We start from the raw sequence: 17,790 nt of genomic DNA, 5'->3' as shown, positions 1-17,790 counted from the left end.
AGCCAAGAACACAGTCATTCTCCCGAGCAAAAACGCAGCCTCTGCAGCCTTCTTCCTTGATATACGCGGAAAATATGAATAGGTTAATATACAAGTTGACGACTACTAAAGTGAAAAACACATGGATTATGTAACTTTTAGGTCTACCTTAAAACTGCTATTTCTTTAACTATTAGCTATTGCTAATCTTAAGATTTTATACATTACTGAAGTTCAGTAAAAATCATTTTCATCATTTAAGCAGACACCATAGAAAATCTATTAATATTACAAGCCATCCACTGAAATACATACTTAGACAATATCACAGGATCTTCCAGGGAAGTCAATGAAATGCATTCTGGGACACTGTTGGCTGTACCTGGAAGCTGGGACCGACTGATTGAGGCTGCAGTTACCATGACAGTGCTGTCTTCTTCCACAGTGTTGACCGAGGTGTCATTACTAGTGACAGTATAAACTGAGGGAAGCGTGGAGCTGGCCCTGCTTTCATTTGGGAATGCAGGGTTCTTCCATGAGTCCACGGGTGAAACTCTGGCCCGGGAAGGGGGTTTCGGGAAGCCAGACAGCTGACAAGGGACATTACTTGCTTGTGAAAAGGAGTCTATGTCCGAGTGACCAGACAGGGGTTCCAGGACAGAGTCTGGGGAGAAGGACAGCCTGTCATCGAGAGCACTCAGAAAGCCTGGCGGCCGAACCGCTGAAACCTGCTGGCGTGGCCTCAGGTGTAACGTCGGATCTAGAGTCAGGACCTGGAATGAGACAGGCGACAGACAGTGAGGTTCCCCCTCGGCTCTCAGGGAGCTGAGGTGGGCAGGCCGAGGTCCCTGGGGAGAACAGAGCCACAGGACAGTCAGAGTCAGGAAGCCGCGCGCATTGGCACTGGCAGGGTGTCGACAACTTTACCTCCGGCGGCCGGTTGGGGTTGGAAGCAGAGGTGAGATCCCTCTCGGGTAACTGCTTGTCTTCCCTTTGCTTTCTATGATAAATGTCCTTCAGTGACGGTGGCTTCATCTCATTACTGGTGTTAAACTTAAAGATACGGAACAAAATTACTTAAATGGTATTATCAATGATGAAAAAGTTTACTGGTATTCAGATCAACACCATAAAGAGATTTTTTTAAGTTTTAAAATAAACTGAGACTCTGGGTGTCAGATTTAAAATAAAGGTTTGCAGGTCAAAACCTCTTAGAACGAGTCTCCCTCACGATGAAAAGGCCTCACAGCCGACAACGAGGACCGGTACAGGGTCCCTAGACCCGAAGCCGTCGGCGGCAGAATACCCCGCAGAGAGAACCCCAGGCAGCCCCTACTCGCAGTGAGAACCTGGTTCCGAGACAGGAGCAGACTTCGGAGGGGAGGGGTGAGGCCGGGCAAGAGCCCTTCTCCCCAGTCATTCCCTGCGACTCAGGGCGCAGCCGTCAGAGGTGGAGTCCCTTCGCCATGCAGTCACATCCCGATGGGAGCTGACGGACGAGGACCAAGTGCTTCGGTGGCCTGACACCAGGGCTTCGAGGCGCAGAGAACACTGCGAAGTGGTCCACGCTCCAAGTATTCAAACTTGGGCTTAAATCATTTCGAGGTGGGAGCTCTCCCCGGGGCGAGAGCCCCTGCCCGGGGCCTGGGTGACGGGGCTGGAGTCGCTCTATCCAGGGCTCACAGGAGTGGGCACAAGCCGCCACTGCCACCGTGCTGGTGACTTCTTTTCTGTTCATATCTTCGCATCTCCGAAAGGAGGCCTCTTGTCATGAATGGCGCCTCACGCCCACTTCCAGTCAAGGGGCAGTGTGACGTAACTGCCACCGCCCGCTCATAAGTAACGACCAAAGCCGCCGAAACCGGCCACGCGAGTGTCCCAGAACTCCACCAGAACCCGACACCTGCTGTCGAAGGGACAGCGACTCAGACACGCTGGGCAGCAGTGCCCCCGCCCCGCCACCCTGTCCTGGGAGTCGAAGGCAGGCTGGCCCCACAGAACCACTAAGCCGGGCAAGGCCCAGCACCAAGGCCTTCTGTGCTTTTCCTAGAAATGCCAGGTCACCCAAGAAGAGGGAGTGTGGAGACCAGAGAGCAACGCTGTAGAGCAGGGAGGAGGGCAAGCCTCTGCAGGCGAGGACGTTCTCACCAATTTACTTCACCTACGTTTTCCTGTTCACATATTACTATGTAAGGCTTCTGCGGTAAAAATCTGTTTAATTTCAAGCTCTGTCTATAGAAAAAAACAGAAATCCTAAGTGATAAGAAAGCACCGTACCCGTCTCACAGGTATGTTTTTTTCTCCATAGCCTATGAAACAGGAAGTTGTAAGTCTGTTGGCTCCTTAGGGCCACAAACATAGGACTCGTGACTGAGGTCTCGGGGGAAGCAACACACGGGGAGCCCCACTGTTGCCCTCCAGCCCCGCCCAGTCTCACGCCCCCACCCTTCCTTTCTCCCTGGGTTTGTCTGCCTCTCTTCTGGCTCCCTCCCCGAGGGGGGACATGCTGGTTTCTGACCCGCTCTGGCCTCTGACATTTGGGAGTCTGCTGGCATCTGTCTATGCCTGTCCCTGGGGCTCACAGTCTCTCCCTTCCCCAACCCTACTCTTCGCCCATCACCTGATCAAAACACAGGCGTGAGGTGTGCATCTCAACTTTGGTGTACTGGAAAGTTTTGTTTCTTTGCTCAAATAAAATACTGACTTTTCTCACTGAAAGAAAATTCCGCCAACTGAATTGCTCAGAATCCGAATACGAACGGAGCAGTGGGAGGAGTGAAGGGTGGAAAGACCAGCAGGTCCGAGAGCAGGGGCAGAGGTGTGTGTCTGGGGACCTCCTACTGCACCTAGAACAGCCGGACGGACCACCTCCTTCCACCGCACAGAGCACGCATGGGCATGTCCAACCCCATTTGTTCTGTAGCCTCTTCCCTAAGACCACGCAGGGACAGAATCTGGGAGCAGGTGACCACGAGTGACAGCCCATGCTCGTTTCTCTACCGGAAACTGAAAACTACCCACATGTGGTTAATGCAAACACACCCCTCGCAGTTTCAGTCACCTGGCTTACCTGGCCGGCAGACACTCCGGAGGAGGGCGGGGCTGTGGGCGGGGCTGCAGCCGCAGGCACAGAGTGGGGCAGGTCTACCTTCTGCAGCTCCCAGTGCGTCAGGCCTGCGAGCGGCACACGGAGGGGAAGGAGTGAGGAAAGAGAACCAGCAGGCTCCCAGCACAACTCACCTGCCTGCAGAGGACGACTACAGGAGGAACGCGTGCTGCCTGTCGGCGCAGAGTAAGGAGCGTCTGCACGGAAAGGCTCCTGTGAACGCCTACCCTGTAGGAGTCCCAACTTCACGACCCAGATACTTTAAAAATGCGATGCCACACATCAAGATCAACTAGCGTAATGTAAAACATTTTAAAGACAACGACTTCTTTAGGAATAGTACAGATTCACAGGAAACAATGGAAAAATACAGCAATTGAAATCTTTAGGGAGCATTTACTGTGCCAGGCTGGGGCGGGGGGCGACGGGGAGACTGTGACCGACAATGAGAAAATCCCACACTTCGTACAGAGAGTTAGAGAGTGGGGAGCCCCTGGAGGGCACATTTAAAATCAGAGTCAAGGAAAAACCCAAAGGGGGTGCGGGGGGGGGCGGCAGGTGCTCTCTTTGAACAGGGGGTCCGGGGGCCTCATGGCAAGGGTCACAATTAAGAAAGAGCTGGCCATGGGAGCCATCTGTGAGGCCTCTGAGGCCTTCCCATACAGGGTGGCACAGTCCGCGTGCAGGAAGCAGCCAAGGCAAAAGCCCTAACAGGGGCGTCCAACCTTTTGGTGTCTGTGGGCCACACATTACTTACACAAACACTAGCAAAAACTAATGAACAAAAGAAAAGGCTTTAAGTAAATTTCTGATTCTGTGTCCAGCCACGGGTTGGACAGCCCTGAATGAGACCCCCTCTGGCGAGTGAGCAAGCAGCCCCCAGCTGAGCAGAGATGGGGAGGGAGCAGCAGAGTGAGGTCCTCACCGGTCCCCGTAAGGACTGGCCCGAACTCTAAGGGAAGCGGAACCGGGGTCAGGGGCAGAGAGGTCACGTGCCCTGGCTCATCAGTACAAAGGAGCGGGTGGGACAGATGGACGGGCTCTAAGGTAGGGAGTCGGAGCAAAGGGGGTTGGGGTTGGGCAGTTTTCGGAAGGCACAGCTAATCCATCTGACGAAGTGGGTGGAGGGTGTGGCAAAGGAGTCACAATGTGAAACCCCCAGGAGACTGAGGTGCACAGAGAGTGGAGAACGGCCCACAGAGGGCCTGCACCTCTTCAGTCATTTTGAGGCACCGCTGAGAGGATTCTGGGCTGTCTGAAATAGCCGTGGAAGCACATCATTGGTGTTTACAGCCCCGGGGACACCAGGAAGGAGGCCCGGCAACCAGAGGGGTGGCATGTGGGGCACTGACAGGAGCCACCTAGCTCACTGCACACGACCCTCACCCACCGGGAAATGTGGTTGGTTAAAAATACATAAACAAACACTTTCTAAGAGTGTAAGTGCCCGTACCTGTTCCTGCCTCCGACATCCAAGAGCCCGGACATCCATCTGGCTCACGGAGGTAAAACGCACGGGGCTGTGTGGCAGCAGCGAGCTCCAACTGCAAACGACAGGGACAGCTGTGAGCGACAGCGGAGCACCCCGGGGACAGACCCAGGGCAAGACCTACCAGAGGTTCGGGCACAGAGGACCTGGCTGGCCCTCTTGTTACCAGAACACCAAACGGCTGGCATCAGTAGTGAACCATTCTCTTTTACTACACAGTCTACAAAGTGTACTCAGGTCTTCTGCGGAGCTAGAAGTAAAACGCTGGGAGCAGGTATTATTCAATGAGCCTGGAATGGAAATGTAGTTATAATTTGCCACCCACTTCCACACGAAATCTGAGGTGCCTGGAAGTCAAGTCTTTGGTATAAAATTGATGTAAGAGCTGTACTGACTCATTTGACCATTCAAGCTGCAATAAATCAGGTCGACTCTGAAAACCACAAGCAATGACTAACATGTGTGTCAAACGGCGGACTGCCTCGTGCGTTCGAACGGCTGGTGACGGGACCCGGAGAGGCCCAGATGCTCACCACCCAGTCTGACGGGGGGCTCTGAGCCAGGCTCTCTGCTGGAGGCCCTGGCACCCACATGGAACCCGTGCTCTGGGGGGGGGGCTGTGAGGGGACCACGGTGGCGGGAGATTTCTCAGTTCCCCACCATCAGACAGTCAGCGCCTATGGAAGCCTGTCCGTGGCAGGGCAGAGGTGACAGCCCCCGAAGAGACGACTCTCCACCTGCCGAGGAGGAAGGGGCGCCTCCCCTCGGCCTCCTGAGGCACCGCACAGCCCTTCTTCCTCAGTGAGAAACTCCTGGGCCATTTTCCGCCTCAACTAAAAGGCCCGCCCGTTCCAATTCCTGTCCATCTCAGTCCTTGTAAGGCCAGGACCAGGGCACTGGCACCAACTAAGTGAAAACTGCCCAGGGAACTGCTGTCCTCTTCCGATTCTGGCTCAGAGTGGCTGCGGGCAGTGCCCACAGTGGGCAGGGGGCTGGCACGACATGCTGCCTCCTGTGCCCTGCTCCCCTTGGCAAATGAGGGGCAGCTGCAGCGAGCAGGCCCGGCTGTGAGAACTGAAAGCGTGGGGCAACTCGGAAGGCCCTTCCCGTGGTGCTGACTCAGCCTGCCCTTCACCTGAAAACCCAGCAGGGTGTGGGACACACCAGCTGTCCCAGACCAAAGCAACAAAGATTGGGGCTTCGGGAAATCCCTATGTAAACATTACTCGGTTTCAAGAGGTGCCTCAGAGCAGCTAGTGCCCTAAACAAACTACCAAGTACCAGAACAAATCTCAGACCCCGAGAGAATTCTGAGCATAAGCATCTCCTGGTCTATCCCTGGCTGGTGTAGCTCAGTGGATTGAGTGCCAGCCTGAGAACCAAAGGGTCGCAGTTCGATTCCGGGTCAGGGCACATGCCTGGGTTGCAGGACAGATCCCCAGTAGGGGGCGTGTGAGAGGCAGCCACACACTGATGTTTCTCCCCCCTCTTTCTCCATCCCTCACCCTCTCTCTAAAAAAAGTAAATAAAATCTTTTAAAAAAAGGAAAGGATCCCCTGGTCTAGACTGAACCTAGAAAAAACAATGGAAGGAAAGAAAGACAAAATAAAAAGGAAAGTTCCAACTTCTGTGAACCCACAGAATTTGATTCAGAATTACGCAGGTAAGAATGCATTTCAGCTGTGGACCAGGAGACGCTCAAAGAAAAGGAGCACTGGAGGGGACCGCCCCTCTGTGCGGGCCCAGGCAGGCCTCCCGGGGCAACCCAGCTGCTGCGGCTCTGATCCCCCACCGCCCAGTGGACCAGGACAATCAGGCCAGGCCAGTGGTCCGCAAGCTTTGACACCGGGACAACCCACCTCCTGCTCACAGCTCACACCTGCACCACCGAGGGCTGACCACCTGGGGTCACAGGTAGATCTTTAAGCTCCTCGGGTGTCCAGTGTGCAGCGAAGTTTGGAAACCACTGGGCTCCAAGGAACAATACCGAACTACAGTGACAGAAGACGCAGGAGACAGCCTGTGGCTCCGCCCAGTTCCTACCACCAACCCAAACTCACAGAAGAGGGGGTCTCCACCCGCTGAGACTGAGGTAAGGGGAAAACAGAGGGGAAGGACCAATGTGTCCAGGAACAGCATCCCTCCCCACCCGCCCCCTGCACTGAAAACAACCACTGTCGCCCCACCTCCGGGCACCGTCACACTCTCATACCAAACAAGGGCACAGTGCCGGGCGGCACACAGGCCAGGGGCACAGCTCCCCCGCAGCCCCTCCCCGCAGCCCCTCCCAACACACGCCGAGGCTCAGGGACTGGTGGTGTCAGGGAGTCTGGGTGTCTGGGGTGAAGAAAGGCAACGTGTTGAAAGAAAAGAGGAACAAACGGCCTTACGACGGCCGAGCAACTGTCTTCTTGGGGCTCATATTCGGTCGCCTGTTTCATCGGATGATGGAAAGGCTGTATCAGCTCCTCAAGACACAGCCAGTGTGTAAAGAAACCCGATTTTCCAACTTCAATGTACTATACCAAACAACATTCTTCTATGACCTAGGCCAGAAGGGCTCTAGAGATGTTTAAAACTTAGTATCTTTAACTCTTTAATGAAAGCAGTTACTGTATTAGCAAAAGGCCCCCAGAGAAGTTAAACACTGAATCTCTTCCAATCTGGACTACATTGTAAATTCAGTTGCCCAAACTTCAACATTTTTATATAAAGGCGTCTTAGAGCCTTCACACATTCAGTACTGCCTCTTACAACTGAGTAGTGGGACAAATTGCTTGACCTTTTTAAAAATTACATCAATTACTCTCGGGTTAAATGTGGACATTTGCAGTGGAAAAAGAATTAAGGCCTTTATGAAACACTTTATTTTTTTTTCTGGTATGTTATCCCTCCTTAGTTCTGATTTCTGGGAAAGAACCAGCACTCAGAGCAGATTGCGGTCCCCACCCCTTTCCGCCAGCAAAAGAAAAGGCCTGGGCAGTGGTGCCAACCAGCAGGCTCACACCCCGCAGAACGGAGGCGGCGGCGGGGGCGGGGCCGGCCAATTGCTCGTCACTTACTTTCTCCAAGGCACCCACTTGCTCCACGGGTGCTGTCTGGGTCTGCTCGGTCCCTTGCGAGGACTTGGGACATCCCTCTCCTGCACGTGCTCCCTTCAGGTGGCTCTGCTTCAGCTTCTGTGCCCATGACGTTACAGCTTTGCTGCTGGGGAGAGTGAGCTGAGGTCACCCCTCACGCGCCACACTGAGCGTGCGCAGGTCCTAAGCTGCAGAAAGAGCCTGGAGCTGTTTCCTAACAGCAAAGGAGGGGGGACGCTTGTGGGCCCCCCCGAACGTCCTTTCCAGCTTCTCGTCACCGTCACCAAAGGCAGAGGGAAGGGAAAGGCTAATGGTGACTGACAATCCACACAGTCTGTGGCAGTCTGTGTGACCCGGTCCCACCCCGCCATGCTCAGCAAGTGCACAGTGACCAGGAAATGGGGGGCACGCTGCTCTGGGAAGGCCCCCGAGCAGTTAGCCGTCTTCTGACGCTGCAGACGGGAGAGGGCGGCGTCATTGGCATCTGACGTGCTCTGCGTGTTTCGGTTCCCACAGGCACTAACTCAGAGACTTCGGTAACACTGATAAGTGTTCAAACACTCTCCTTCTACCACAGTCCAACTAAAAGGAGCTTTATTTACTAGATTCTAAGTGTAATAAACAAGTCAAACTCCCTTCAAATGATGCAGAAATTCTACTCACCTATTTGTTTTCCCACAGTAGACTTCTGAAATCTTACTTTCACCAAGGAAACTGTGTTCAAATTCACCAGGAAAAATGGAAATATCTTCCTTTAAGGAGGCACCGAACTCTTGGGGAGCATGTATGTAGAAACGCTGGTTTCTCGCACCGTCCGCGGGGGATGAGGCCCGCTCAGCGGGTGCCCCGCGCTGCCCAGCAGAGGCCTCCCCGGGCTCCATGAACTCTGGGGGGCCCTTTGATCTGCGGGCGTTTAACTCCGAGACACAGCAGGTCCCATAGCCACTGCTCACCGAGCTGCTGTCCACACTGCAGTCCGGGTGCGGCGTGGGTGTTTCTTGCTGCATCTCAGGCTCTTCCGACTTCGGGTAACTGAGAACAGATTCATTTCTGTCACTGTTTTCAGAAAAAAAACCCATCTGCCTCTCTGAAGGTGTCTGCTGGTTTAAAGACCTCCCGTCACAGGAAGCCCACGAAGCACCACTGCTCTGTAACTTGACTAAATTTCTTATCTCCTCCCGTATCCGCTGAAAATAAAAAATCACAGGTTTAGGTAAGGAAGTATATTAAACATCACATTTTCATACCCAAATGTTACGAAAACAGTGTCCAAAAGCACGCTGTCACCCTGGGATAACGCGTCCGCTCTCTTTCTTTGGCGGGTGAACACGACTGGTGTCAAGTTCCCACGGTTCCTGCAAACCCCAACTCGGTGCAAACGACGACTTACTTGAACTTGGCTGTGGAACTGCTCCTGCTGGGCTGCTATCTGTTCTTGGCACTGTTTTTCCACCAAACTGAAGAGCTGTAACCACCTGGCCTATTAAATGATACAATATTTTAGTGAAAAATCACTTTTAATCTAATATTTCACAGAAAAATCCCTGCAGTGGGAGAGGGCTTTTTTAAAAAGTGTATTTCTCATGTAAAATTTGTAAGCTGAGTTAAAGAGCCACAAAACCACATTTAATGCAAAAATACCAGGACACGGGCTTGGGCACCCTTTCTCGGGGGTGGCGGTGGAGGTCTGGGCCGGCCCCACCTCTCCAATGGCCTGTGTCTGGTGTCCTCTGCTGTCCTTTCAGAACAACCAAGGGCAGGCAGGGCATCTTGTATATTTTACGTGTTCCTCTTCCTTTCCTTGTAACTGCCAATGATTTTCTTAAACACTAACTTATACCAAAAAAAGAATCCCACATCTTACAACAAGAAATAGCCTGGTATTATAAGATTTTAACCCCTAACTTATCTTTCTTAAAGGAAAAACCCCTTTAAAAGTCAGATACTGGTATGTTTCAAAGCACGACAGCTGGAAAAGGGACGAGAAAACGACTGAAGACCCCCGAGCCACCGGAACCCCCCCCCCCCGTCTCTCCCGCCCTTCCCGCTCCCAGGGGCAGCTGGTGGTCCAGCAGTGAGACTGAGCCGGGCGAGGCAGGAAACGGGCACGGTGTCCCCACAGTCTGAGCTGGCCCCTAGGCCAACGTGCTTTAAGTAACAGGCCCAGGGCAGTAATTCGCAGTGCCAACCAGGAGCTGACGTGGACCCTGGCCCTGCTGGGCTGCAGGTACCTTCTCTCCTGTCCTCCCTTGCAGGGCCCACATGGCCTGGCTCAGACACGCCTCCCAGCTTCCCCCCAGGGCTCTTTCCCTTGCTCAATACACACCAAACTCACTGGCTTCTGTCTGTCCCCCGAACATGCCCAGCTGTCTCCTGCCCCAAAAGCTCTGTTCTTGCCGGCTGCTACCTGGAAAACTCTCCTCCCAGCCCCCAATACGCTGGCTTTCCCTCACCGTGCTCAGAGCTCCTCTATCCCCATCACCCTGCTCACTCCCCCACAGCACTGACCACCATCAGGAAGGGGCGCCTCTGCTCAGTGTTAACTTCTCGACCCCATGCCTGCCCCACTCAGGCTGCGGCGCTCCAGAACACAGCAAGGTGAGCAAGCGTGCAGCCGGACTTCTCCTGGCCCTGCACGCGCAGGGCAAAGCCACCCACAGCGCCCAATGGAGCAGAGCCAGGCTGAAACCTGTGCAACAGGGTTTGGGTGAAGGGGGACCTCTGCACTGGAAAAGCAAACCCTCAGAAGAAACGACGAAGGGACCAACAGGAAGTGTGAATTCGAAATCAGCTAACTCCGAGACAAGGTAGGCTAGATCAAACTGTGTTCCTTATGGTCTTGACTTGCCTGTAATATAAACTCTTACAGGAATCCAAAGGAACAGAAGTAAGCAACAGTTTTCTTATTAAGCTACATGAAACCCAAGCAACACATTAGGGGTTATTTTTAACCCGATACAGTTACTATTCACATGAAACTAAATTACAATAATGACAATAACAACTGACATAACAAAAAGATTATGTGAAGCACTTAATATTAATCACACCCTTATTATCATTTTCTTACTTAGGATACAGATGAATAGAGCTTACTCAGGATATAAATTAGTGCAGAATTTCTTCTTCCTAGGCAGATTTTATCATTAATATTTTAATTTTAAATAAACTAATTTAAGAACATTATACATGCAGTGAATAACACTAGTCACTTAACTACTGAAAGGGGTTATTAGTCATTTCAAGCTAAAATAATTACTACCACCTGCCTCTCCCGCTCGGTCGGAGGAAACAAGCACCTGGCTGGCGTCCTCCTGCAGGTGGTCTCTGGGTGCCGATGGCCAGAATGGGGGCCCACAGGGGCCCACTAGCCTGAAAACCCCACTGGGCCTACCTGACCCCCTGGGTCCGACTCCCAGCGCTCCCCTCGGCCTGTGTGGTCCTGAACAAGTAAGTCTAACTCCTCTGTGCCTCAGTTTCCTGACTTATCGGGAATGACTTGCTCAGAGAGGGCTGAGGATCAGATTCAGATCTAAGCAGGATGCCCATAAAGCGGTGGTGTCAGGGGGAAACGGCATTGTGGACACTGGTGAGGTCAAGGCCTCCACAAAGCCGGGAGTCGCTACTAGTGTTAGTGGGCGGGGCCCAGAGATGCGAATCACAGGACAGCCCCACCATGAAGGATTGTGCCCATTTTTTACTATAAAAGTCATTATGTTTTGCAGTTATAAATCACCAAGTTGTCCAGGAACGCACCTACTAGGACTCAGTTTGTTTCACTGCCGTATTAGAAAATGGTCTCCTTTTCAGAAATCCTGTCACCGACCGCAGTCTGGGGTCACTGGTGCGACTGGGCCATGCTGGCCTGTTCGGAGCAGCTGCCTCAGGCCGAGGCCGCACAGGGGTGGACGCCAGGCTGCCTTCTAACGGCGATGGGCCCGAATCTTCATCTGTTGCAACACACAGGATCTTATTATAAACCCCTTTCGCCCTGCCTTTCTAGCAGTTTGGACACTATGGTTTCTTTTAAGTAGGTGTAGGCAGGTTATATTATTTGTACATTTCAGGATGCTTTGTTCATATTATTTTATTTTTCATTGATTTTAGAGAGAGAAAGGAAGGGAGCGAAGGAGAGAGAGAGAGGCTGAGAGAGAGAGACAGACAGACAGATGAAGGGACAGAGAAACCGGATCTGCCGCTGCACCCGTCTACGAGTTCACTGGGTGATTCCCGCACACGCCCTGACCGGGATCAGCCGCCGCCTCGATGTATTAGGGTGGTGCTCTAACCAACTGAGGTCCTGGCTAGGGCTGTTCATGTTACTTTTTAAACTGTTATAAAAAGAAGGCTTTGGCTCTAATAAAGGTGCATGCCACTGCCAAAAAGTGGCCGCTAGAATGCCCAGCAGACAGACAATAAATGATAGACAGCATCACTGTTATATATTACCAGCAATGCTAGTTAACATGATTAACTAATTAAAACAAATTAATGATGTGCTTTAAAAAATTTTCATCATTTTTAATTGTTGTTCAAATGCAGTTGTCCCCATTTCCCCACCACCACTTCCCCCCACCCCACCCACCCTCAGTCCTGCCCTCCTTGCTTGGAAAATTTCTAACAAATGTGAAACTGGGAAAAAAAGTCTCAGAATCACAGAAATATTAGCAAGTACTTAGAAGACTATATGAAAGTACAATATTTCTATGTAAATGTGTTAAAGATTCCTTCCCAAAATAACCTCCCGAGTTAAGCAGCGACCCATCAAAGGACTGCAGGAGACGAGCTTCCACAAAAAGAACAGGCCGGGTCTGGCCGTCTGCGGGAAGGTCCGGCCGTCTGCGGGGCTCTCCGCCACGGTCTCGTGTTGTGACAACGGAGATCAGCCCCGCGCCAGCGGCAGAACAATCCTTAGCCCTCAGCCTCTTTCTGAAACCCTACACTAAATGTTCCATCAGAGGCTTTTGCTTTTGTAGCCAACAAAAATCCTACAAAACACACAAAACAAATGAGAAATGTTACTGAAGTGGCAAAAAGAATATTTCATATTCTGTCAAAGTAAAAAATATTTTAAGAACTCTTTACTGAATAATCAACTACATGCCTGCATTACAAAAATTAAGTACTCAATCTTTACTAAACATGAAGAAAATAACACAAATTATTGTTCTAGCCCAGGCTGAGTAGCTCAGTTGGTGAGCATGTCATCCCAATACGTCAAGGCTGCAGGTTCGATCCCTGGTAAGGGCACATTCAAGAACCACCCGATGAATGCATGAGTAAGTGGAACAAGTCCCTGTTTTCCTCTTTCTCCCTTCCTATCTCTCTCTAAAAGTAAATAATTAAAAAATTAGGATTCTAAAAGTATGATTAGCATTTAAAACAAAATATCCTATACTCTAAAGACTTGAATAATAATGTTTTATACATTTCTATTAAGCATTACCAAATCTAGCCTTGGAAAAGTCTATCTTGGGCATCATTCCATGAAGCAAAATATATATAAACAAAAGATTCTCTTAACTAAGTTTTTATATCACAATTTAACCTACGGACCACTGCCCTGAAAACTCAATGTGACTCAGTGTAGAAGCCTTAACTTATAAAAGTCCTTTGAATGCTCTAATTTAAGTTTCTCAAAATGATGACAATCCCGGATTGGTTACTTAAAACATCAGGATCCATGATAGCATTAGTAACTCTCAATGTCTCCGAACAAAGACATTTTAGTTCATACGTACAATATAACTTAGTATATCTAACCACTAAGGTATCGTTAAGACATACTTTGATCACTGTTCTCACATTCATCCAGTATCATCACCCAATTAAACACTTGGTCACCTTAGCAATAGACTCAGGGTCATGCTCTGCAGGATATAAATTCCTAGTCATTCAGAGTTTAGTAGTTTAGGAAAGCCACGCTCACAGCTAGTTTACAACCCCAAACCACACCAGAGGAACACGCTACCTCACAGCTTTCCCACGGGCCCGAGGCGGTCTCCCCACTGTCCCGGAGCTCCGGCATGAAAGGCGTCAGGGCTGCGGCGCTCCCTGGAGTTCCAGACGGTCCGGTTTTCCCTGAGAAGGAGGACACCCCATTTGTACTAAGGTGGGGACTACTTCTGTTGGAACATAAATAATTCAAATGGTTTTCTTCATTCTACCAACGAGTTGAATAATTCAGCAGTTCGAGATTTAGCAGAGCAGTACAAAACCACGGACATTTAATCCGTCTTAATGGCACCTCGTTTGTTGAAAATCTGATCCCGAGAGTTTGTCCACAAAAGAAAAATAGCAGTAAAAAGACAGGCAGCTTTTAATTTTTTTCAAGAACACAACAGAAGGGCCTTTTTCAATAGTGAGAGACCACTCGGAAGTACCAACAGAAAATAAAAGTTTCTGCTAAGTAATAAGAAACACCTAGAGGGTGGGGATCTGAATTACCGCCGGGATTATTTACTGCGCTGTCAGGGCAGCTCTTTATGGCCGGGGAGATCCTCTCCCCGCTGCCCAGAAAGACGGCCAGTCCTGTTAATGGGATCCTCTAATTGGCTGTGATAAGCTGATGCTTATCTCCCCACACCCTGGAATAAAAGTTGTGCCAAGCAAATTAGAAGCAAATATCCAGGACAAATTGGGCCTATTCAGTGTGTAAAACACCACTGATTCTTTCCAGGGGAACTTTTTTATAAAAGCACAAGAAGCATAATCAAGGACATTAAAATTTATTTAAATTCCATGTTTATTTCTTTACTGATACTCTGTTTCACAAAGAATTTGTAAGAGAGTGGACACTAATGAGAATAACAGCAACACAGAATTAGGATCCAGGAAAATATCAATAAAAATTCAAGGCAAAGAAGGGCAAGATATGTTGCCCAGAAGAGGTTAATATTATTTGAGTTTAAGTTTGGCCAATTTAACTGCAGGGAAAAGTTGGGCAAGTTCTGTTACAATTTTCGTTAGAAAGGAACACTTAGGTTCCTCCCAGCGAACGCTAGGTTCTAAAAGGGTTTTCTCCTAGCAACGGGCTTCCAAGGGCCCACCCAGCAGCACAGGAAGCAAAACAGCGACTTTCTGCAAGGGGGTCCAGGTGACCTCCGCAGACATCCCTCCTGGGCCATTTCCCACACCTGTTCCCCCACCTTTAATTTACCCCTCCTCCTTTTATTTTATATATGTTCGTATTTTATGTATTTATATATTTTCCTTGAGGAAGGCAGAGAATGAACAAGTTTTTAAAGAAATTTATAATACACCATTCCTTTTTCTTAGTTTATTGTTATTCTATTACAGTTGTCCCGATTTCCCCCCTTTGCCCTCATCCCCCCCGCCGCTTCCCCAGTCAATTCCCACACTATGGTCCGAGTCTGTGGGGCATTCACGCGTGCTTTGTCGAGCCCCTCCCCCTTTCCACCACTACCTGCCCCCCCCCATCACTGTCAGTCTGTTCCACGTTTCCACGCGCGNTGGGGGAGGAACAGGCTCCTGAGGTCCTGGGGAAGAGGACGGTGCTCTCCAGCCTTCCCCCCTTTGCCCTCACCCCCCCCCCCCCCGCTCCCCCAGTCAATTCCCACACTATGGTCCGAGTCTGTGGGGCATTCACTCGTGCTTTGTCGAGCCCCTCCCCCTTTCCACCACTACCTGCCCCCCATCACTGTCAGTCTGTTCCACGTTTCCACGCCTGTGGTTCTATTTTGTTCATTAGCTAACTTTGTTCGGACAGTCCTCCTGGGGTGAGATCAGATGGTATTTGTCTTTCACTGGCGGGCTGACCTCACTTAGCGTGATTTCTTCAAGACCTACTGTGTGCAGAGGCACCTGCCCCTTTACCAGTGGGCCCCGGACCGCTGTTGCATTTTATTGTGCCTGTTTTTCACAGCTGACTTCCTCGAATAGAACCTGTCTCTCTGCTGTTTTTAAGCTGCTGTAAATTTAGAAACTAAATAATCAATCTTGTCACACTATGTACAAAATCAGAACAAACAAGCTCTGATTAAAAACAAACCAAACGTGTTACAGTTTAAAAAGAAATGGCCCTAGCTGGTGTGGCTCAGTGGACTGAGCACCAGCCTGTGAACCAAAGAGTTGCTGGTTCGATTCCCAGTCAGGGCACATACCTGGGTCGCAGGCCAGGTGCCCAGTGGGGCCACGTGAGAGGCAACCACACACTGATGTTTCTCTTTCTCCCCTCCTTCCCCTCACGTTAAAAATAAATAAATAAAATCTTTTTAAAAAATGCACTGTTTGACAGCATCCACTTTTCAACTTAGTCTGTTTTTTTGCTTTTTGTTTACTTTCTGGCATTCAACTTTAATTGCTACTTTTCAGACTGGTGAGCTAGTTCTGCAACAGTAAACATTATTTGTCTTGTTAACTTAAAAATGCAGAAACAACATTTAGGCAACTAAGTTTTTAAAATACTCTTGTAATCTGCTGAAAACAAAAAAAGTGTAAGAACAGTACAGTTGGCAAAACAAGTCCTTTTTCACAATAATCCCCTGCGAAAGCACACACCTCTGGCAGAAATAAAAAACCTGGGAGGGCTTAAACTCTTCTTACCTGTCCCTCCACAGTTCCTGATTACGGTTGTTTATTTTGTTTGTTTGTTTGTTTTTAATATAAATCAGTAACTATGACACTATGTGAATAAATTGGTAATCCATGCAAATCAATTTATACTGACTTGTTAATACAGTTTTTTTAAAAACCTACTTATCCCATCCTTACCTATTAGTATTTAAGTTCAGTCCAAGAGAGTAGGGAGAATTTTTATATCAAATCCTACAGAAGATGAAATTTTTTATAAGGGATTCACTAAGTCAAAATCTTCCACAGCGTACAGAAATTGTTATGCTCTTATTTGAAAGTGTAGCTTCTTTCACCGTTTGAAGAAACTGAATCCGCGTCATCTTCAGAGGCTTCATCGTCTACCAGCATTTTCAGTTGCCAACATTCAGAACTGTGAAATGTCCTAAGCTTCCAAGAGTCTGAAAATGAATGGGGGAAAAAGGTATACTAAAAAGCCAATACACCTGGCAAATATCTTGTCATGACTTTGGAGGCCTTGACCTCATTACAGAAGCTACAGTAAGGAGAGCAGCAGCATTCCTGGTGGCCAACGTGCAGAAACACCCCGAATGTCCTTCAACTGATGGCTGGTGAGCACATGTGGTGAAGCCATATAAAGGGACCTTTTTCAGCCAAAAAAAGGAATGAAGGGCTAACAAAAAAGGAAGAATGAAATGAAGTGCGGAGGCGTGCGACAATGTGGATCAACACGCTACAATGTGAAAAGTTCCGGAATCAGACAGTGGTGATGGTTGCACAACTCTGCAAATACACTAAAAACCAACGAGTCGTATAAGAGAATGAATGTTATGTGAACAAGATCTCAATTTTAAAATCTACAATAAGGTGGTTTGCAAAACAGCATCTTTTCCAGGTAATATTACAGAATTGTATGTGTTTAATAATCAAGGTTCTAGACACAGTGTTACCAAGTAACCTTTGGAATACCCACAGGCCTTGTCCGTTTAATTAATTCTTGCCTGTTGGTTTATACAGTGAACAGTCGAAGGGGAACTACTTAGAATCTAATTTGGAATTGAAAACAGCCCGTTAAAGCCCTGGCTGGTGTAGCTCAGTGGATTGAGTGTGGGCCTGCAAACCAAAGGATGGAGGTTCGATTCCCAGTCAGGGCACATGCCAGGGTTGCAGGCCAGTTCCCGGCAGGGGACGCACGAGAAGCCACCATACATTGATATGTCTCTTCCTCTCTCCTTCCCTGCCCCTCTAAAGATAAATAAAATCTTTAAAAAGAAAGAAAGAAAACACGGACAGTTAAGCTGTTAACCATGGTCCCCCCCCCCCCCAGGAGGCGGTAGCGGAAGAAGTGCATTTGCACTGCAGTCTTTTGTACTGGGTGCACACGTTACTTCTTTAAAAACTATTTGCCAGATCCACAAAAACTGAATTGCCACTAGGCATACACAGGCATTTTGGCTTTAACAATACACCCCCTTCTTAGAAAATTCATGTATTACAAAAAAAATTTTTTTAAAGCAACAGAAAAAGGAAACCTACGATGCTTACAAAATGGGAAGTTCAGGGAATGAAATAAGAGAAAAAAT

General features: G+C 49.3%; 1 protein-coding gene across 1 annotated transcript in view; it reads right to left on the bottom strand.

Moving 5' to 3' along the window:
- The window catches only part of MPHOSPH9 (M-phase phosphoprotein 9), a 43,383-nt gene that overhangs the window by 24,352 nt on the left and 1,241 nt on the right, over positions 1 to 17,790 (bottom strand). The window contains exons 2-10 of the mRNA XM_037051944.1: positions 16,388 to 16,647; positions 13,626 to 13,779; positions 9,045 to 9,134; positions 8,318 to 8,841; positions 7,637 to 7,781; positions 4,539 to 4,629; positions 3,050 to 3,153; positions 907 to 1,032; positions 295 to 752 (exon numbers count right to left, since the gene is read on the bottom strand). Of these exons, the coding sequence (XP_036907839.1) occupies positions 295 to 752; positions 907 to 1,032; positions 3,050 to 3,153; positions 4,539 to 4,629; positions 7,637 to 7,781; positions 8,318 to 8,841; positions 9,045 to 9,134; positions 13,626 to 13,682 (1,595 nt within the window). The 5' untranslated portion in view covers positions 13,683 to 13,779; positions 16,388 to 16,647. The remainder of the gene's footprint in view (positions 1 to 294; positions 753 to 906; positions 1,033 to 3,049; positions 3,154 to 4,538; positions 4,630 to 7,636; positions 7,782 to 8,317; positions 8,842 to 9,044; positions 9,135 to 13,625; positions 13,780 to 16,387; positions 16,648 to 17,790) is intronic.

This window comes from Sturnira hondurensis, unplaced genomic scaffold (assembly GCF_014824575.4).
Source record: "Sturnira hondurensis isolate 20B ecotype Veracruz unplaced genomic scaffold, ASM1482457v3 Scaffold0007406, whole genome shotgun sequence".
NCBI classification, from domain to species: domain Eukaryota; kingdom Metazoa; phylum Chordata; class Mammalia; order Chiroptera; family Phyllostomidae; genus Sturnira; species Sturnira hondurensis.
Note: the sequence above shows the minus strand (reverse complement) of the source record. Positions and strands in the feature narration are given on the sequence as shown.